This window comes from Osmerus mordax, chromosome 21 (genome assembly GCF_038355195.1).
Source record: "Osmerus mordax isolate fOsmMor3 chromosome 21, fOsmMor3.pri, whole genome shotgun sequence".
Lineage (NCBI taxonomy): Eukaryota > Metazoa > Chordata > Actinopteri > Osmeriformes > Osmeridae > Osmerus > Osmerus mordax.
This window is the reverse complement of record NC_090070.1, coordinates 2,854,541-2,877,804: the sequence shown is the minus strand read 5'-3', so window position 1 is coordinate 2,877,804 and position 23,264 is coordinate 2,854,541. Positions and strand designations below refer to the sequence as shown.

Sequence of the window (23,264 nt, the reverse complement as noted above, 5' to 3'; positions counted from 1 at the left end):
AGGTTAATGTAAACAGAAACATTTTTGAAAACGATCGTGTGTACAATGTTATTTTTGAAAACGGAGGGACAGAAATATTAGTTTCTGTAAATCCCCTACTTTGAGAAAAAAGTCGCCGACATTAGCAGTCGGTTCCCTAAACCCACCCTTCCTACCCTCTCACCCTCCATGACTGACCCAACTAAATGTCTAAACTCTTTTTCTCCCCTGTCTGAGGCAGAGATCTCTGACCTCATTCTCTCTCATCGCCCCACCTCCTGTCCCCTTGACCCTATACCCTCCCCTCTCTTTCAAACCATCTCCCCCTCCATCATAACTTTTCTTCTCCATGTCCTAAACTCCTCTCTCACCTCTGGCACCTTCCCCTCTGACTTCAAACAGGCTAGAGTTACCCCTCTACTCAAAAAACCCTCCCTTAACCCTGCCGTTCTCCAGAACTACAGACCGGTATCACTGTTACCCTTCCTTTCAAAAACAATTGAACGTGCTGTATCTAACCAACTGTCTAACTTTCTCTCTCAGAACAACCTGCTTGACCCCAACCAATCGGGCTTCAAGACTGGCCACTCCACAGAGACTGCCCTCCTTTCAGTCACCACTGCCCTCCAGTCTGCCAGAGCGGCTTCCAGGTCATCCGTTATCATTCTGCTGGACCTTTCTGCAGCGTTTGATACGGTTAACCACCAGATCCTGCTCGCCAGACTTTCTGAGATGGGCATCACTGGCACTGCACTCCAGTGGATCTCATCCTACCTGTCGGGAAGATCCTACCAGGTTTCCTGGGGAGGCAAACTGTCGGGCCCTCGCCAGCTCTCCACTGGTGTCCCACAGGGCTCCGTCCTTGGACCCCTCCTCTTCTCTCTGTACACCACCTCACTTGGACCAATCATCACCTCCCATGGCTTCTCCTACCACTGCTACGCTGACGACACGCAGCTGTACCTGTCGTTCCCCCCGACCGATCCGGGGATCTCAGCTAGGATTGAGGCCTGCCTCACAGACATCTCCGCCTGGATGACCGAGCACCACCTCCAGCTGAACCTCGCCAAAACAGAACTTCTCATCATCCCGGCTAAACCCTCCATCTCCCACAATCTCTCAATCACCCTGGGATCTGCGACGGTGACCCCTTCATCCTCTGCCAGGAACCTTGGGGTTACCATGGACGACGAGCTCTCCCTCACGGCCCACATTGCTGCGGTCTCCCGGTCGTGTAGATTCACCCTCTACAACATCCGTAAGATCAGGAGATACCTGTCTGAGCACTCCACCCAGCTGCTAGTCCAAGCACTCGTCCTCTCCAAGTTGGACTATTGCAACTCGCTGCTCGCTGGTCTCCCAGCATGTGCAACCCGCCCTCTTCAGAGGATTCAGAACGCAGCGGCCCGCCTGGTCTACAATCTACCCAGACGCTCCCATGTTACCCCGCTCCTCATCTCTCTCCACTGGCTACCTATCATGGCCCGTATCAGATTCAAGACCCTGGTATTGACCTTCCGAGCAGTGAACGGGACTGCACCCGTCTACATCAAGTCTCTCCTGCAGCCTTACACCCCCACCCGCCACCTACGGTCTTCTTCAGACAACCGCCTGGTGGTCCCACCGCTCAAGACCGCCTGGTCCCAACACAAGCTTTTCTCCTGTCTGGCCCCCCAGTGGTGGAATCAACTCCCCACCTCCAGAGACACTGACTGTCTCTCCACCTTCAAGAAAAGGCTCAAGACGCACTTGTTCCGGGAGTACAACAGTACTTAGGAACGGTTCGCTTGACCCGATGTTAGTTTCCTCAAGGATCACAATGACTCTTGCTTAGAGACTTGTTGCTCTTGTGGTTAGTGGTAACTGATTTAAATTTTTGTTCTCGCTGTGATATATTGTTTTATTACTGTTGCTTGCTTTTTTCCACAGGTACACTTGCACTTATAGCTGTTCATGTTGTTTAATTGTAACTTGTTTAACTACATGCTCTTATGGTTCTTCCCTTTGGCACTTACTTTGGTTGTTCGCAATGTGTGCTTCATGTTTTGGCTACTCACAATGTTTTTTGGCTATCTTGTTGTTATGATCAGTGACCTATGCACTTTGTAAAGCTCTCTCTTGGAAGTCGCTTTGGATAAAAGCGTCTGCTAAATGAATAAATGTAAATAAATGTATGTGTAAACGTGGCCTAAGTCTTTTAATGAGACGAGTTGACTGAATATCTCCGCCTTGTGACTCCACTAATCAGCTAATACCAATCACCTGTGTGAGAGACTGAGTGGTGCGTGTCTGTTTGGTTGCCATGGTGATGGCGCTGCTGTGACCGTTAACGAGCTGGGCAGGGAGAACAGAAATGTACCTAGAATCCACACCTCAAACAAGTTAACCTAGACGCAAAACTATACGTCCAATCCAAAAAATAAGTATATTTTCCGAGACCCAAGACTCTGCCGAAACCAGAGATGTCCTTTAGATGTCTGTGCGGTCAGAAATACGACTCTACCGGCAGTTTCAAAAACGTGTACCTTCTGCTTTCTCTGACGAATTTGTCACCAGATTTGCATTGGTCTCTATGGGGCGAGAGTTGGACTTTGTCTCGCTTCCGTGGGGCTCTGAACAAATGTGTACGTCTGTTGGATTCAACAGACAACTGTCTACAACCAGCACAAAATTAGCTATGTATTGATCCAAAAATGAAGCATGAAGAGTGAAAATTGTGGCAATACTGGCAAACTACAAATACTTTTTGAAACTGATTTCGAAGCTCCCCTCCACAAGCGTTTCACATAGACACCCATGTAAATCTCAGAAACGGTTTGAAAAAGTCATGAAACAATCAGTGATATTAAAAAATGTTGAATAGATATCAAAAAGCTGAATAAAAAAAATAGTATAGGGTTTTTTCAACATTTTAAAGTTTAAATGGTGGCTGTAGCTGAAGGATTGAGGAAGAAGGAGGATTTGAAAGTTGAAGTTTAAATGGGTGATTGATTGCAAAACCGATTTTATCTTGTCATAGTTGAATAACGACAGTTCGGTGGGTAAAATTAACATACAGTGAACCTCAAAGTCCATCGACACCTCTTTCCTATGTAAATCTCAAAATGAAAAAATTTGGCTTTAAAACGCTAGCTTTTCAACAAAGCCACCGGACTGATGTCAGTCCGGGGACTGCCTTTTTTGGCTCTGGTCTGTATCTTTGTCACGCCCCAAAATGTACATCCAGACCATCCCACTCACTGGTGTTCTTGCCCAGTCCGAGGTAGTGTAGATCTCCGATGCTAGTTTAGCTGCGCGCTGCTCTGTGTAGGCTACTTATAAGCAGTTACCTTGTTACAAGGATATTGAAAATGGACCACTGTCGTAAATGCTGTGTTCCAGGCTGTACAGGGAAGGCTAACCTAACACGTCGTCTTCCCAAGGAGCCAAACATTCGACAGGCATGGCTGCTGTTTGTCTATGAGAAGATCCCGGCGAAGTTCGACACAATTATTCATTTGCCCTGAACATCAAGATAGTTTTGACAATCTTGGACAATTTCAAGCAGGATTTGTTAAGAAGCTGAACCTGAAAAGATGTGCTGTTCCGACCGTACGCTCATCGCAACTGCAAGCTGTAAGTAGGCTACAGTATGATTTTGTCTGTAACAGTTATTAACGGAACGCACCTTTTTTCAGCAACAGCTTCATAGCAAATCCTGCTTTAGCTACATTGTCCCAGGTTTTCAAAACCGTCCTTGGTGAAATGGTTTGCGCAAATGTGTCGAGGGTCGAACTGCACGGGGATCTTCTACGGTACGGTATAGACAAACATCAGCCATGCCCGTCTAGTCAATGTTAGCTGGACTGCAGCTAACATTGACTGTTTCATTCAAATAAATAACCAGTGTTGCTATCTAAATCTACAATTCACGATGCATGTTGTCCAGATCTGTCAGGTTATTTTTCAGCAAGATGTCTAGAGCTAGCTAACTGAAGCTGAGTTGAATCACAATATAGTTTGGTTGCTATAAGCTGTAACGTTCTACCCACCTAAGTCAATCCAGTTTGCTTCGACAACAGAAGTGGAAACAACTAACGTTATCATTGGGTGTGCTCAAGCCTTCGGCGAGAGCACAACCTTTGTTCTCTCACATATATATTATTATTATTATTATTATTATTTTTTTTTTTTTGCCCCCCTAAAACTCAGTAAATACTTGGCCTACATAGACAACGTAGGTGTCAAAAGTTTCGTCTTGGTAGCGATTGAGTTGCTTCTATTGGAATTTACGTTCCGTTGCATGGTTTAAGCTTCAGTTAAGTTTTTGTGGCGAAAAGTGAAGCTAACGGTGGCTAATTTGCTAGCCACAGTCACTGACGTTACTAACGTCACTGCGTCACGAAAACACGCGTGACTACCTTTGCCAGAACATTCGTTTCACATCTGTTAACTTTGGGGATAGCTAGGCTAACTATAGCTTTACTGCAAGGCAGCTGCAGAAACGCCACAAGAAAAGAGGCCAGGGTGATAACTATTTACTCATTTTACTTTGTGATATGACACACAATTGTGATGTGTAATGTACAATATAAGCTGATATTATTAAGGAAGTACATCTACTTTCGGAAACAGTAGTCTACTATTTCACTGAAGTATTAGCATCATGACATTAGCCTGTGTTTCCCGGGCAACACATACTACAGTGGTCTATGATGTAGCGTTATCTGTTTTCAATCGTTAAAATAAACATTCCTCACATATACATTTTCGTTGTAGGATTTATTCTGACATTAGAAAACGATTTGTTGGTGAAATTACCATTACCTGTGGTTTCAAACCAGTGTAGCTCACTGCAACGCTGTAGCTTACGCGAGACACACTACAAAAACATCTAGCTACAGTACACAGCTGTTTAGGAAGTCAAACGGCGACAGAAAATGTTCGGGACTCCCCTTACTTAAATCAAAAGTCTATCTAACTACTAACCTGAACTTCATTGCCACAGCCTAAACTTTGTCAATCTGTTCATGAAAATAATTAATTTCAGCCTAAACCGTACAACGGAACGTTTAATCGAATTCAACCAACGCAATCGCTATCAAGACGAACACAGCAGTAGTCTAGTACTGTACTGTAGTAGTAGAATTTACCGGGGCAGCTTCTCCACACAGGGCTATATCGCATTTTGAGTTGTTACTGACAATGATCGCTACCAGTGAGCTTTTTATGAATGAGCTATTTTCCACTAAATAAATGTCAAGCTTATTTACGTTTTTGGGGGCATATTTTCAGTTAGCAGATGGTACTGTTTGAATCGCGATTCTATCTTCTGCCGGTAAAGTCGTAGAATAATCTTCAAAGGGGGTTCTTTATTAATGAATGAATGCAATATGAGTAGGCTAAATGCCTGAAAATATCACGAGAAGGGACAACTTAAAAGGACGTTTAAGTCATAGAGATTAGGTCCATTTTTACACCGGTCTGCCAAATGTATTCGTTTTGATTCAGCCTGTCAGCTGCCTCTTGCAGGGGAAATGAGAAGACATCATATTTCATTCTACACTTCACTCGTATTTTGAGTTGTAAATGAGCAGCAAAAAAAAGATGCTTTTAAATCTATGTAATCTTTATAAATAATAAGTAGGCCCGATGCATTTTTATATAAAATATACAGACCCCTGTGCAACCGACGCAAGCAAGCACACCCTACAATTTCCCCAGAAATTGTATCCTCTCTAGTTTCAAATGATATCTAGTCAATCTGTTGAAAACAGTGTTGTGTAGACAATAGATTAATTTGCGCGTTTTTATTTCAAGTCTCCACCTTCGGTGTTTCAGTGAGTGCTGTTGGCCGTGTTGCGTTTTTGCTCCCCAGCTTCACTCGTTGAAAACCAACCAATCAGCGCGCAGCTCATCTAAATATTAATGAGAATACCATAAAAGGAGAAAAGCTAGTGTTTTTTTCCCGGGAAAATTTCAGAGGATCTATCAGGGGGCATAGAACAGCACCCGGGCCATTTTCAACCCAACCAATGTTACATACCCTATTCGGAGACCTTAAGGAACTGTGTAAAATACCCCAAAAACCCAGTCAATCACCCCTTTAAGAAGATTGAGAAGATTTGGAAAAAAAACTCAATTGGAAAACCATGTTAAAAATATTATAAATATTGATTTATATTAATTCAAGCAGGGCTCGACATTAACTTTTTGAGGCACTTGTCCTTTGGACAAGTACATTAACGTTTCACTTGTCCATGCACAAAAGTCACTTGGCTGGGTAAATATTTATCATTTTATTTTTAAAAAACATTGTGTTGACGTATCTAGCTAGCTAGCTAGCGTTGGCAGCTGTGTACCTAGCAAGCATTAGCAGCATTTGTATCGGTTAAATCTACATAGTTAAATATCAGCACATATTAAACTAAAGTAGGCTATACACCTTTTGAAACTGGGCTGCCAACGCTCACGCATTGGCCGTGAGACACAGAATTCAACCAGTTCACACGCTCTCACGCCAAACCTTGTACTTCTCACGCTAAGAAGGCAACACCAACCAAGTAGTCCTGCTAACGTTGTAATCAGTAATGGACGAGGCACAGGCACAAGGAGTGAAGCAACATAGACGCGCGAACACCCGTGAAAGCTCGTCTCGGGGGTATTTATCTTATTTTAGATACAGTATAAATTTTGCTAGCTTGCAAATACTGAAGATAGCCTACCGAAGTAGTTAGCCAATGTCATAGCGATGCTAGCTAATGTTAGTTTGTTGTCTGTATAACATTTCACTGGGTCTTACAGCGCTGCTTGATTTACTGGAATTATGAAATGTTTATGCTCTACTAGCCATTTGCTTACTTGAGCAAGTCACAGTATTTCAAAGCCCTGATAGTGTAACTGAGACGACACAGTAAATAATTCCTCTTTCAAGTAATAAGCCCCCGTTCAAGTGTTGAGCATGATATTAGATGCATCGTCCGTAGAGATATTGGGACGAAGCGACTTCTTTTGTGTTTTGCTAATGCATAATTCGGTCAAATAAAATCGGTAAAATAAACATAATGAGTGGAACATAACGTGAAGTAACATGGCATTTTATTTTGTTTGAGTTTTAACTTGTCCAGTGGGGCAAGTAAATTTCTCTTCCACTTGCCCTACAGAAAAATCCACTTGTCCCAGACAAGCGGACAAGCCTTAATGTCGAGCCCTGATTCAAGCATAAGAGGTACAAACCTGAAAAGATACAGAAGTCATAGCCTGAAACTGCTGAACTTTTTTGATAGCTGAACGATTTTAATAGCTGAAGATTTGAAGGCGCTGAAAGGTGTCACGGAAGAAATAGAATAAAAATATGAAGTTGAATAAAGATTCAAAGAACAGTACTTGGAATGCTGAAGCAGCATTCCAACAATAATAAGTATGCAGAATAACAAGTGTTTTTGCTTCCAGCAAACATACTAATAATAAGAAAAGGTAGAAACACTTAAGTGGCTCCACAGCTTCGCTGCTTGGCCACCAATAAACCTGTTTGTGCTCTTTCCCCCCCCCCTTGCCCAAGAAGAATCGATAAGAGAATCGAAAAGAGAATCGATAAGGAATCAAATCAATAAGGAATCAAATCGATAAGCAGGAATTGATAATCAGAATCAGAATTTGGTTTATTCGCCATGTATGTTATACAAACACGGAATTTACTGTGGCAGGGAGGTGCAAACACTAAACATATACGAATCTTAAATTAAGTAAAGGTACAGAAGTTTGACTATTCCTAAGAATTAAACAATCTAAGAATAAAACAATTTAAATATAAAATAAAATCTATATAAAAATAAGAATAAGAATGAGCAGCATGAGTGGTCAACATAGTGCAATAGTGCAATCAGATAATGGGTTAAATAATGAATGAATGTCAGTGGGTGTCCTTGGCCTTGTTGAAGAGGCCAGTAGCAGATGGAAAGAAACTGTTCTTATGGCGTGAGTTTTCGGTCCTGATGGACCGCAGCCTTCTGCCGGAGGGGAGTAGCTGGAACAGAGTGGCCAGGGTGGGAGGGGTCAGCCACAATCTTCCTCACTCGCCTCAGGGTCCTCGAGGGTAGGCAGATTTCAGCCGATCACCTTCTCAGCAGTGCAGATGATACGCTGCAGTCTGCTCTTGTCCTTGGCAGTGGCAGCAGCGTACCAGATGGTGATGGAAGAGGTGAGGATGGACTCAATAATGGCTGTGTAGAAGTGCACCATCATTGTCTTTGGCAGGTTGAATTTCTTCAGCTGCCGTAGGAAGTACATCTTCTGTTGTGCTTTCTTGGTGAGGGAGCTGATGTTCAGTTCCCACTTGAGGTCCTGGGAGAGGATGGTGCCCAGGAATCGGAAGGACTCCACAGTGTTGACTGGGGAGTCGCACAGGGTGATGGGGGTGAGTGGGGCTGTATTCTTCCTGAAGTCCACAACCATCTCCACTGTCTTAAGAGCATTGAGTTCTAAGTTGTTCTGGCTGCACCAAGTCACCAGGTTGTCAGCTTCCCACCTATAATCAGACTCCCCGTCAGAGATGAGCCCAATGAGGGTGGTGTCGTCCGCAAACTTCAGAAGTTTGACAGACGGATGACTGGAGGTGCAACTGTTGGTGTACAGGGAGAAGAGCAGAGGGGAAAGGACGCAGCCCTGAGGAGATCCGGTGCTGATGGACCGGGAGTCAGAGACTTGTGTTCTCAGCTCAGGACAGTCCAATTGTCTTTCAAATCTACAGTAGAACTCGTTCAGGTCGTTGGCCAGGCGGGAGTCGTTAGTGGAGTGGGGGGCTCTGGGCTTGTAGTTGGTAATCTGCTTGAGCCCTCTCCAGACAGAAGCAGAGTCGTCAGCAGAGAACTGGCGCTTCAGTCTCTCTGAGTACAGTCGTTTAGCCTCTCTCACCGCCTTGCTAAACCTTTTCTTCAACTCCTTGAATCTGTCTTTATCCCCACTCCTAAATGCTTCCTCCTTCTCTGACCTCAACCTTCTGAATTCTGTTGAGAACCAGGGCTCGTCATTGTTGAAGTTCACCCTGGTGCTTGTTGGAATACAGCAGTCCTCACAGAAGCTGATGTATGATGTCACAGCCTCTGTGAGCTCATCCAGACTATTGGTAGCAGTCGTGAACATATCCCAGTCAGTACAGTCCAAGCACGCCTGCAGATCCTCCATAGCCTCACTGGTCCACTGTTTTGATGTCCTCACAACAGGTTTACAGAGCTTTAATTTCTGCCTGTATGCAGGAATCAGATGGACCATGGCATGGTCAGAGTGACCCAGTGCTGCACGAGGGACGGCGTGGTAGGCTCTACTGACTGTAGTGTAGCAGTGATCCAGAGTGTTCTCTTCTCTGGTTCGGCATTTCATGAATTGTCTGTATTTAGGGAGTTCGTGGCTGAGATTACCTTTGTTAAAGTCGCCGAGTACGATAACAAGGGAATCCGGGTTTGCTCGCTCCACACTCAGAATCTGGTCAACGAGCATGCGTTGGGCCTCTTTAACCTGTGGACCCGGCGCCATGTAGACTCCGACCAAAATGAGTGACGCAAATTCTCTTGGCGAGTAAAAAGGAATCGGAATTGTTAAAATCTTATCAATACTCATCCGTAAGTCTGCCACTGTGAGGACGATCATCCTTCCTGTCTCCCTGTAGCGCTGCCTTAGTACAGACATAGCAATTTATTGCCATGGCAATATCTGCAGGCCTCATCCCTCCTTGCAGCATGCCTAAGGCATGTTGATGGATGTGAGCAGGAACACTAACAAACTTCAAGAGGACAATACTCTGAAGTACCGTGCACAATTTCACTTTTATATGTCAAAAGATGACTGAATTAGAGCTGCTTAAACTTTATCCCAAAACTGACCAAAGCTAATACTCTGCCCTTTCTATTGAGAAACTCAACAGTTGATGTGTATCAGAGGATAGTGAGGCTGACTTGCAACCACATGCTCTTGAGTTCGAATCGCCATTCAACCTGTTGTTTGCCAAGCATGAATTAATTTTGCTCTCGTTGTCCAACTCTTGTCCTTCTACAATGTACATTTTTATAATATTTGGCCATTTTGAGGAGGAACCCGCATCGCTGCTTGCAGCTACATTTAGGGTTTCTCCGGTAGCAGAAAACCTATTGTTATTGGTGGTATTATTATTATGATGCTGCAATGGGAGTCAATGGTAGCCCCTAGACCAGTAATGTAAAATGTACTGCTGTCAGTTAAACGCGTTATTAACGGCGTTAACGCAAACCCATTTTAACGGCGTAAATTTTATTATCGCGCGATTAACGTTCTTTTTGGCCTAGCAAACCTTTTCGTTTTTTTCACATGCTGTTGCAACAACTACTGACGTTAGAAAAACTACAACACCACACCAGATCTCGCTAGACCGGAAACAAAACAGGCATGCCGCACACACTTGTTAGGGCTTGCGAGCCGGCTAAAGAGTAGTAGCAGAGAATGTCTAATGTCTTAAACAGGCTCTGGTAGTAGGCTAGCGTTTCGAGTGGATGGCGAGCGCGAGACGCCAAAATGTATGCCAATAAGATTCTGAATGGAAATTTTACTTTTAAAAAGTTGCCAAATGTTTCCATTGACAAGACCAAAGTGATCTGTGTGTTTTTTCATTGTGAACTGAGCTATCATCGCTGCACGTCCAGTCTGAAATACCATTTGATGGCCAAGCACACAGCTGATGCAAATTCTCCGCCCCCTCGTCAAAGCCAGGGGATTGCAATGTTGTTTTCAATTTAAAAAAACATTTGCCCTATGCAATCCAATCCACTTATCCATGTTGATAAGAGCATTGAAATGAGAAAAAAAATGATGGGACAAAAAGAAATCAATGGACATTTAGAATAGATAAAAATGTGCGATTAATTGCAATTAATCGCGAGTCAACTATGACATTAATGCGATTAATCGCGATTAAATATTTTAATCGTTTGACAGCACTAGTAAAACGTTGATACATTTTGCATGTTGAAACTGCAGAGCATTAGTACCAATGTTGCCTCTAAGCTGCGCACCTGCGCAACCGCGCAGACCAGTTGAAGGACCCGCACAGTAGATTCTTCAGACCGCGCACAAAATAAAATCTGTATTTTTTATTATTATTTTATAAAACCAATAAATGTTCAGTTGATCGGCCAAATGCGGCTAAGCCCACTTCATACACTACACGCAAGCTTTTAACAAAACGACGACCCTGGCGCTCTGCTCAAGCTTTGACTGGCAACGAAAATAAGGAATGTTACCTTTACAGGCGACCAAAAAAAGGGGCAGTTTTACATTTAAACACGAATGGCTTGAGGAAATCTTTCAAACGGACACAAGCGATGGTCCAGGTAGGCTGGTGAAGCTTTCTGATATATTTAGCTACAAAGAAGCTAGCGGAGTTTTTGCAAACTTTGCTCAGAATACTGAGGTTTGCGCTCAGACAGGTTTCTATTTGCTCAGTGCGGAAACAAATTAGAAGGAACAAACATGGCCCACGTGAGACAAAAGGTGGAGATACAGGCCACGCCCCAATATGTCAATTTTCTAAGTGATGCCATTTGCAGGACATAAGTCCCAAAATTCTGAAACTAAGTAGATATGCCTTACTGATCATGAGGTGAAAAAAGCCACAAAAACCTACATCGGCCGCCATATTGGATTTTTCTGTACAATAAAGATTTGTCCAAAACTACTCAATTATTCTCCTCATGAACCGTAGCTCCGATTTACTTGAAATACAAAACTGATTTGTAGGACATCCGTCATTCTACAGGGTGCGAAGCAATAAGGAATATATTACAAAATGGCCAAATTATTAACATAATGGTGAATTTGCACTTGAATTGGCACATATTTCATGTGTCCATAAATAAGTGCTACATTGACCTTGGGACTTGATCTGTTCCACACACGAGGTTGACACGACAAAATGTTACCATATGCAAAGGCAACGTCATATCTACAAAATGATTGAATTCAAGGGAAATATACATTTTTGCTAACGCTAAAATATTGCTTTACACATCCACTATTCATTAATTGATACTCTGATTCAATCACAAGTTCAGTGGAAGACTCTTGACAATGTTTAGTACACAATATTTGAAATATGCATGGTTGGCTAATTGCTAGGGCTTCTTCCAATGACCTGTCTCCCTTGCTCCAGAGCATACGTGCTCCAAATTCTCACAAACATCCTGGCCAGCACACATCCAAGGTGTTCTGAAAAGGGTGGGCTGACCTAGCCCCCACTCTCACTCCTTGGCTTTTAGTAAAAGGCCTTGTGGATCTTGGTGTTATTGCATTTCCGATTTTGTATGCAATGGTAAAAAGTAGTGCTGTCAAACGATTAAAATATTTAATCGCGATTAATCGCATGCGTGATCTGCCTACCCTCGAGGACCTGCACACCTCGAGGACCCTGAGGCGAGCGAGGAAGATTGTGGCCGACTCCTCCCACCCTGGACACTCCCTGTTTCAGTCACTCCCCTCCGGCAGAAGGCTGCGGTCTATCAGGACCAATACCTCACGCCACAAAAACAGTTTCTTCCCTTCCGCTGTTGGCCTCTTCAACAAGGCCAAGGGACCACACTGACTCAAATGACTTATTGCCTAAAACACTCTGCTTTTGCACTGCACCATAACATGGTATCTTGTACATTTGTATTTTTTGTAATATTTGTATTTTTGTATTTTTATATTGTAATTTACGGCAACTTATATTTATCCCACTTAGTACTGCTAGTTTATGTACCCTTAGTATAGTTAGTCCACATATTTAAATTTTAGGTATATGTTTATTGTATGCACCTTCCTGCCAAAGCAAATTCCTTGTCTGTGCAAACTTTCATGGCGAATAAATCCCTTTCTGATTCTGATTCTTCTGATGACTGTATTCCTCCACAAATACAATGGGCTTGGACATGGAGTTGGACCAGTTACTATTCACTTTGACTTGATGGGTGTGATCTGTGAAGAATGAATGGCACCATGCAATGGTGAAGGGCTAAAATCCAAGGTTGATTGTAACTGGTGTTGGAAAACACATGTAGAATGGGCAGAAAATATTAGATGGCATTTTATCAAGGCCCAATTGGAGAACAAGCCATAGGATATTTACAATTGTAGTAGGCCAATCCATTTGTTTTAAAAGTTCAGGGGTGTTATTTGTTGGATATAAAGCCCCCACTCCAGAGACCGTTGGTGACAGAGAGGTGCAGACCATAAGTTAAACATAGTCATGCATTAAGAGTAGAGTAAAAATATGAGAATAAATGTGTAAATAGCGAATAGCGAAGTGTCTTACTGAGAGTACATCGTGACTGCCATCTTGACTGTAAGTAACCAGAGTTTGTTTAATTTTATTGTGTTTAGCTAAAACTTAGTCTCACGGGTAGAGCTTGAGAGACAGCAGTTATACAGGTCAATAAGTAGCTAGCTAGCAATCGAGTTTCAGGGTACTTGCCGCCGCCGTGCAGACCCTGCTTTGTTTACATAATTAGGGTTGTTGTCAGCTGCGCCTCAGCATATTTAAGGCGGCTAGCACTGCAGTGGCAGCCTCGTCTGGCAGCCTCGTTGCACGAAGACTGTCAAACAAAGACAGGGAGTCTACCTGCGGGAGTCCACCGAGGATGGCCGACGAGGCCGGATCACCTCTTCACCCTATTTGTATTCTATTCTACCTAGAACATATTCATAGCTAGCATGTGTTTCTTCAGCATTCCCGTTCACTACACCACTCTCAGACGTAGATATGTCACAAAGTATATACGGTCCACTTCTAACCTTAGCTACCTATCTAGATCTTCTCCACCTGCCCTCCCCCTTTCTATAATGCTCAGGAACTGCCAGTCTGCTGTGAACAAGGCAGACTTCATCCCGGCGTTTGCATCCCATGCTTCTCTTCATGCCCTTGTGCTGACAGAGACATGGATCCGCCCAGAGAACAACTCCAGCTGCTTTCTCCGTCAACCACTCGTTCTCTCACTCACCCCGCTCAACCGGGCGAGGTGGTGGGACAGGTTTGCGTCTTTCCCCACATATTAAAACCCTTGTGCTGCCTTCGGGTCACATGACCCAAAGGTTCATAACGTACCATCGTTGTGTTTACCCAATTTTACCCAATACAAAAACAAATAAAAATAATTTTCTTTTAACCTTTGCAATGTGGGGGGGTCTGAGACAGCCCAACGGTTAAAAGAAAATGCTTCACTTTGTTTTTGTATGCAGTAAAGTTGTCGCAATACGACGGTGGGTCACAATGACTGATAGGTCAGAATGACCCGAAGATAACACAAGGGTTAAACACACATCAGTGTTTCCCCTACCATTATATTAGGGGCGCACCCCCCGCCCCCCCCCCTTTTTTATATAGCGCCCGATCACAAAAGTAATTTAAGGTTACCTTTCCTATAAAACAGGTCTATAGCTTGCTCTTTTATTAAACAAACTAAATGGCCTTTATTTATAATTTATCTGATTTACACGACTGCATGTCATTTCTGTCTCTACATCTCTCTACGTCGCCCCCGCTTGCCTGCATGATCTTCTCCATCCTGCCCGTGGCTCACGGATGTTATTTGTGAAGAACGGTCCACCCTTTGGGCAGCTGAGAGGAGATGGCGCAAGTCCAAAGACGGTCTGGACCTTGATAAGCATCACTCCCTCCTTAAATCCTTCTCTGCTCACATAACTGGTGCTAAAACCCACTACTTCCTGAACAAAATTAACTCTGCCTCAAACCCTCACAAACCTTTCTCTACCTTCTCCACCCTTCTTCAAACCCTCCATCTCCCACAATCTCTCAATCACTCTGGGATCTGCGACGGTGACCCCTTCATCTTCTGCCAGGAACCTCAGGGTTGCCATGGATGACGAGCTCTCCCTCACAGCCCACATTGCTGCAGTCTCCCGGTCATGTAGATTCACCCTCTACAACATCCGGAAGATCAGGAGATACCTGTCTAAGCATTCCACCCAGCTGCTAGTCTAAGCACTTGTCCTTTTCCAAGTTGGACAACTGCAACTCGCTGCTCGCCGGTCTCCCAGCATGCGCAACCCGCCCCCTCCAGAGGATTCAGAACGCAGCAGCCCACCTGGTCTTTAATCTACCCAGACGAAGCTCCCATGTTACCCCGCTCCTCATCTCCCTCCACTGGCTTCCCATCACGGCCCGTATCAGATTCAACACCCTGGTACTGACCTTCCGAGCGGTGAACAGGACTGCACCCGACTACAAGTCAAGACAAGTCTTTCCTCCAGCCTTACACCCCCACCCACCACCTACGGTCTTCTTCGGCAAGGGCACAACCTTTGTTCTCTCATATATATTTATTATTGCTTTTTTTCCCACCCCTAAGGATCCGTCAATATTTGGAATACATTGTCTCGTCTTGGTAGCGATCAAGTTGCTTGTATTTCTATTTACGTTCCGTTGCATGGTTTAAGTTGAAATTAAGTTTTTGTGGCGAAAAGTGAAGATAACGGTGGCTAACTTGCTAGCCACAGTCACTGACACTACTAACGTCACTAACATCACGAAAACCCGCGTGACTACCTCTAGCAGAACATTAGTTTAGCAGCTCGTTAACTTCTGGGTGATAGCTAGGCTAACTATAGCTTTACTGCAAGGCAGCTGCAGAAACGCCACAAGCAAAGAAGCCAGGGTTTTAACTATTTGCTCATTTTACTTTGTGATATGAAACAATTGTGAAGTGTAATGTACAATATAAGATTATATTATTAAGGAAGTACATCAACTTTCGGAAACAGTAGTGTACTATTTCACTGAAGCATTAGCATCATGACATTAGCCTCTTGCCTGGGAAACACATACTACAGCGGTCTATGATGCATCTGTTTTCAATCGTTAAAATAAACATTCCTCACAAATACATTTTCGTTGTAGGATTTATTATGACATTAGATTACAAGTAAACGATTTGTTGCTGAAATTATCATTACCTGTGGTTTCAAACCAGTGTAGCTCACTGCAACGCTGTAGCCTACGCAAGACACACTAGTAGCTAACAAAAACATCTCCACAGCTGTTTAGGAAGTCAAACGGCGACAGAACATGTTCGGCACTCCTTAAATCAAAAGTCTTTCAATAGGTGAAACTATCTGACTAACTTGAACTTCATTACCACAGCCTAAACTTTGTCAATCTGTTAATGAAAATAATTAACTTCAGCCTAAACCGTACAACGGAACGTTACATCTTATTCAACCAACGCAATCGCTACCAAGACAAACACAGCAGTAGTCTAGTACTGTACTGTAGTAGTACAATTTACCGGGGCAGCTTCTCCATACAGGGCTATATCGCATTTTGCGTTGTTACTGACAATGATCGCTACCAGTGAGCTTTTTATGAATGAGCGATTTTCCACTAAATAAATGTCAAGCTTATTTGCGTTTTTGGGGGCATATTTTCAGTTAGCCGATGGTACTGTTTGAATCGGGATTCCATCTTCTACTGCCGGTAACATCGTAGAATAATCTTCAAAGGGGGTTCTTTATTAATGAATGAATGCAATATGAGTAGGCTAAATGCCTGAAAATATCACGAGAAGGGAAAAACTTAAAAGGACGTTTAAGTCATAGAGATTAGGTCAATTTTGACACCAGTCTGCCAAATGTATTTGTTTTGATTCAGCTATGAGGCTGCCTCTTGCAGGGGAAATGAGAAAGCCATTTCATTCTACACTTCACTCGTATTTTGAGTTGTAAAAATTAGCAGCAAAAAAAGATGCTTTTAAATCTATGTAATCTTTATAAATAATAAGTAGGCCCTATGCATTTTTAGATAAAATATACAGAAATATCAGTTGTAAAAATGTCATTAAAAAACGGACCCCTGTGCAACAGACACAAACAAGCACTATTTTCCCAGAAATTGTCCCCTCTCTAGTTCCTAAGTGTTTTATAAAAACATTGTGTTATGTAATGTTAAGTCAAATAAATCAATTACCATTTGAATGAAAACATTTTAAAATCATTACAAACTTGTCAATTTCTCTTATTTAGTTTCAAGTTTGAGTGTTGGTAAGAAAAATGATACAAAAGATGGTTTTTATGGTAATCCTGAAAATGTCCTTCCGTCTAACAGTATGTAATTCCGGCTAACAATGACACAGCCAAGTAATTTTACCCTGTGTAATTTTGTGTTAAATTACACAAATCTGTTATTTGTTGAGTTAAGGATACATCAATAGTATTGTTTACTTTACTAGAAAACTTTTTTTAAATTCCCCAAAAAATTACGATTTGATTTTGAATTAAGAGTCAGAAATGAGCCCATGTCTGTATGAAATTCCAAATTGATTATATTAGTTGGGAGTAAAATGTATCCGTCATTCACCCATATACTGTTACTGTTCGTGCTTCAAAATTATACCGTGATATACATTTTAGGCCATACCGCCCAGCCCTATTACAAGCCTGAACTTAATGTCTTCAAAATAAGCAATTTTTTACTTGTGGGCAAAGACTTACATTCATAAATATGTCAACAAGTGTAGTTGGAAAGGTTTACTCAAACTCTAGACAAGCCATTGCTTGGTTTGCCGCAATGTTTTATTTTCAATGCTAATATTTTAGGATGGGAGGCACACTTCCCAGATTTCAAAATGTTTCCTGAGCCGAGTTAACAGTCTTGATTACCCTAAATCATCTTTGGTGACAGCCATAATGCATTTAGTTATGATCATAACAAAATATGTCAGTCCAGATAATCTAATTAGCATTAGTTTCCATCAATACAATACAAGAGAAGATAAAGGATTACTACAATGTGGGAATTTGGCGAGGATAAGAAAAAAACAAAGCCTCTTTATTCGTATTGATTTTACCCATTGACAAGTGAAACAGTATGTTGGTTACATACAAAGTGATAGTCTAATGGCTAATCACTTCCGTCAATGAAGTCTCATCTTGACACTTTCTGCTGGATTTAAAAGGCAAAGACACACTGACAACAGACATCCCAACATTCTAATGTTGGCTGTTGCATTTTTACAGAAAAAGGTGAGTGCACAGACAAGTTGTGACACAATAGCTGAATAAACACTCCTAACTGGCACAGTTAACTAACCAGCTACAGCAAATGGCATGTGGTCAGATAAGGCAACATTTTAGAGTTGTAACAAGCAAACTAGCTAAAAGGAGAGAACACATTAGTCCTGTCTTGGCTACTTTACACTGGCTCCCCCTGTTACCTTCAGAATTAACTAACATACAAAGCTCTAAACGGACAAGGACCTAGCTACATTGCTAACTCCCTTATAAACTACACACCAGCTAAAACACTGCGATCCTCAAATGCAGGCCTATTAGAGGTCACCAGAAGCAGTCATAAGAAGATTGGTGATGCGGCCTTTGTCAATTACGCCCCAAAACTATGGAACACATTACCCATAAATGTTAGGGAAGCAAAAACTATACATTTTCAAAAGACAGCTTAAAAATCTTTTTACCAAAGCATTTAACTAATTTTATCTCAGTAGGGTTTTATTACTTTTATTAGTTGTATTATTGTTTTTATAGATTTTTTGGATTCCCGCAAAGACTGCGGCGTATTCATGACTTGTATTATTGTTTTTATTGATCGTGTTTTGGATTCCCGCAAAGATTGAAGCCTGTGTTTTGTTAAATTTTCTTTATATTGGGAAACCACAAAGACTGTGGCTCGAGATACAGCAAAGACTGCGGCTTGTAATCAAAACGCTTGAGCAACATAGGTTCTGGACTGCTGCAAAAGGTCAGATTGTTCTGGATTACCGCAAAGTAGGGCTGCAACGATTAGTCGACATTATCGACAATGTTGACAATAAAAAAATTTCGACAAATATTTCTGTTGTCGACAAATAGTTTGATCTCATAGGACCTATTTTAAGTGCCTGCAATAACGTGATTTGATCAGTGCTGCGCTGTAGCGCTAGACTAATGCAGCCCTCCCGTATGCTATCCAATAGAAGAAAACAGCGCTAAAATGTCAGCGTGCAAACGGAGCAGAACAAGTCGCGGCACTAAAAATATTAGCATCTGTAATGTGTGCAAGGCAGAACTTGCTTTCCATGGGAGCACAACGTGCATGCTGGAACATTTAAAAAGGAAACATCCCGGCACGAGAGGAGATGGAAACGGTGAGTGTGCTCCAGCTGGAACTAAGCAAGATGGCCAGTTAGCGACACCAGTTGATAAAAACGCATTACGCAGTATTTCACGCATACTAACACCGTAGCAACATGTCCACAGACAGCAGTTTGACATGCATTACAGACATAAAGCAAGGAATGTAAACAAATCTCTTAAATTAGGCAGCAGCATTAAGAGCTTCATTTGTAAGACAACAGGGTTATGTTCAATGAAAAACAGTGAGTAATTGGACAAAAAGAGATTGGCCTGTTCAGTTGGCTCAAAATGTCATAAAAAAAATAATCAAAAGCTGAAGTAATTTCCTGGTTTTATTTATTAGTTAGAATAAGTATAAGTCAATGTTTTAACAAATCGCAAAAGCTGAATAATCATTCAAAGCCGACTGATTCATCGGTGAAAAAAACCGATGATTAGTCGAATAATCGTTCTAATAATCGTTAGATTAGTCGATTATCAAAATAATCGTTTGTTGCAGCCCTACAGCAAAGACTGCGGCCTGTGTTCAGAAGGGTTATATTACTTTTAATATTATGTTTATTGATTTTTTGTAAAGCACTTTGAGCTGCAATTCTTGTATGAAATGTGCTAGATAAATAAAGTCTTATTATTATTATTAACTAATCGCAAACGTTACAGGACTGGGACTTAATTCCAGAAGCTGAGGCATTAAAAAGTGTTTTTATTATTTTCAATACTTATCAATTCCAGTGAAATTTAAGTTTGAGCAACTTATGCTACAATATGATGCTGTAACGGCTTTTAAGACTTAAGGGGAGTCAGGTGGTCTGGTAATCTGAAGGTTGTTGGTTCGATTACCGGCTGTGCCAAATGACGTTGTGTCCTTGGGCAAGGCACTTCACCCTACTTGCCTCGGGGAAAATGTCCCTGTACTTACTGTAAGTCGCTCTGGATAAGAGCGTCTGCTAAATGACTAAATGTAAATGTAAGACTTTGCCGAGCACAGGCTAATGTCAGCTACATTTTTAATAATTTGCTTGAAATTCATGTTAAATATTTAGAGCTCTTTGGTTTTATGATACAGCAAACAAAAGAAATACAATATATATTTTGGTATTTCTGTATGTACAAATACATACAATACACATTTTTGGGGAGAAAAATGTTCCCTGGAAAAAGAAAGGACACCCATTTTTTTCGATAGAAAGATTCACATTTACCTTTCTGAAGAGCACTAGGGAATGAAAGTGTGACCTTCTCATCCTCATTTTGATAGTTGAATCCTGTAGCATTAATTTCTAAAAAAGAAAGCAAAATCACGTCTGGCACCCTTTTATTAGAGATTATTTGTTGATATATTAAACTGAGCAGTCATGACGATTCAAGAGATTGTCTAAGTTTTATATGCACATAAAATACATGCCAATTGAGAAATTTTTAAATATTCTCACCCTCACCTTCCCCTCCCTCTGGTGCAAAGGATGCAGTGATAATGTCAATGTCAGCACAGTTCATCACAATTTGATTTGTGGCCTGTATAACCTGCAATGAACAAAACAAGGAGTAGGCAAAAAAATTAAACACATTGACATATGTTACAACTGCCAACAATAACTTACGGTAATATGTTTTTAGGAACTCACGAATTGATAGGACATTTGTGACAGCGAAACCAATGTGATCCGACAGATAAAATAGGCCAAACCATTTTGAACTGAATATTACTAGAGTGAGCTAGTGGAGCATTTTCATGCTCTGAAGAAATACATTTATTGAGTAAAAAGGTTGGGATCTTGCGGGGAGGGGGAGTAAATAGTTTGACGCCTTGGCAGATATGTCCATTACATGCGCAGCCAAACACCACTTTAAAAAGTAGGTAAACAGAGGCGGACGCTGAAAGGTCTTGAGGAGGACATATGCGACTAATGATTTAGCAAACATTAACTCGTATTCTAATACAATCTGCTGCACTTAGCTCACAGCGGACCTGGCAATATTTAGCTGTTGCCACTCAGCTACTGGTTAATAGCTAGCTAGTTAACGTATTTGACAAGTTGATGTGTTGTCATCTACGTATGTAGCACATATAAATACAAAGGGAGTTTTGGATACAATGAATTATGTACAGTATAGCTAGACTAGCGAGCTAGCTAGTTAAGGCGAAGTGAAGTTGCGTGCTAAAGACAGAGCTACACTAATAGTGTAACAGTACAGTCAGTAGTCAATAGATAGTGAATTGCTACAATTGGCAGTTAATTAAAAATAATAATTCAATCACGTTATACCTCTAGCTATCTGGCAACGTAGATGGCTAGAGGACCAGTCAACCAACTAAATACTGAAGTCTAGTTTACAGGTTAAGTAATCTAGCAAGCTAAACTGATAACGAGTTAGCTAGGCTAGCTCCACCCGTTTCTCCCTAGCCAAACTGCAGACAGTACAGTAGCCACTGTGTGTACTGTCCTAGTAGTAGCTAGATTGCTACATTAATTAGCAACCTATTTTCTAACCGTCTACTGTAATGGATAGGAAGCTAAGTACGAGAGTGACACAATATGGTAGACTAACTACGAGTTAGCTAGACTAGTGCTAGAACATTAACTAAGCGTTTGGTTTTGTTCATCCTGGGGTTTGTTTCAGAAAAAGGATAGCTCTAGCTAGCGTGTTATTCATTTGCTACTGGAGCTGATGAGCTAGCAGCTATTAAACAAGCAAGGTTCCGTTGCTTAGGCCACTCAAACTTTGTCATTTAGCTGCACAGTTGGCCAGACGTTAGCCACAAATATAGACTACTACCACTACTTTCATTGTATCAACTTACCTCCACCACCGCCTCCAGCTTGCCCTCAAACGTGAAGTCGATGAGGTCGGGCTTCAAGCACAACCCGTAGTTGACTGGGTAGACGTCTGTGGGCAAACGTATGAAGGGCCTCCTTTCAGGCATGGTGTCTATATTTTGTTTTTGCGCTAGCGAAGACTATACGGTGCAATTTGATTACTTTAATTGTTTTGGAGTTAAGCAAATGTACTTTCTAAGATAGTTTACACGATTGATTGCGAAACCTTTCTGCCCAGAACTATTAACATGAAATTCCCAGAAACGCTGCCAGCTACCGTCCTTCCCTCTTACTTCAAATCAACCGTATCAGTCAGAGACAGCGCCGACAGAATGGAAAACGTAATCACGTTGCAGGGAACGGAACAGGGGGCGTGTCTTAATGTTTATGGCATCTTTTCCTCAATTCAATCCAAGTTGTTTAACTCTCCGCGAAGGACTGTGCGATTGGAACACAAACAAAATTGCAGTATTTTTTTACATTACATTCGCGACTGTATTTGTGATCATTTAAATAACAAACTAGATGTTACAATTTCTGGGGAAATTGTGAGATGTTGATGTATTTTACTATATCACCTCCAAACCTATTATTTAACTAACTAGTGCACAGTGCCCGTGATGCAGTTGGTTATTAAGATGTCAGTGAAACACAAAAATACATATTACTTGAATTATAGATGTGACCGTGACAAAATTGGTGAGGCACACAGAGAGATTCCTGGAATTATTAGGTGCGTTCGTTCGACATGAACTGACATAAGTCACTTCATGCAGCGCTGCAGCCGGCTGCAGGCGGCTGACTTGAAACAATGAATTCTGGTTAGACTTTTTGTCCGATTTGAGAAGGCGCCGAGGCTAGGTCACTGTGAGGTAGCCATCAAAGTACCGTGAAATCGATTAGAGAACTGCCGGCTGTGTAGACGAGCGCATTCGACATGACCTGACATGCAGCCGGCTGCAGCGCTGCATGAAGTCAGGTCATGTGCTGCATGTCAGATCATGTCGAATGCACCTATTGACATGTATATATGTCTATGGTGTAGCCGAGCGCATTTTCTCAAGAAGCAACTGCAAGGGTTCTAATGACGACACAGCTGTTTCATGATTGGCCAGACTCACACGACAACTTTGACGCGGGTTTTGTAATTAATATAGGTGTGTTCGACTTCATGCAGCACCGGCGGCGCCGACAGCCGGCTTCAATGTGTTGAAGAAAGAGGTTTATAGTCCGCCTCTTCACTAACGGAAAGATTAAGTTTAATTATAAATAAAGTAAAATAAGCAAACAGTGCTTGATCGGCCATGACTGACGTCAACGCAGCAAACCACGAGAAGCTGGAAT

General features: G+C 42.0%; 1 protein-coding gene across 2 annotated transcripts in view; it reads right to left on the bottom strand.

Moving 5' to 3' along the window:
- npepps (aminopeptidase puromycin sensitive) overlaps positions 1-22,218 on the bottom strand; it is a 193,218-nt gene extending 171,000 nt beyond the window's left edge. The window contains exons 1-3 of one of the 2 annotated variants that reach the window (XM_067259120.1): positions 21,905-22,218; positions 20,535-20,625; positions 20,304-20,381 (exon numbers count right to left, since the gene is read on the bottom strand). In XM_067259120.1, the coding sequence (XP_067115221.1) occupies positions 20,304-20,381; positions 20,535-20,625; positions 21,905-22,027 (292 nt within the window). In that variant the 5' untranslated portion in view covers positions 22,028-22,218. The remainder of the gene's footprint in view (positions 1-20,303; positions 20,382-20,534; positions 20,626-21,904) is intronic. The other variant, XM_067259121.1, reaches the window with a different exon arrangement.
- Positions 22,219-23,264: the final 1,046 nt, after the last annotated feature.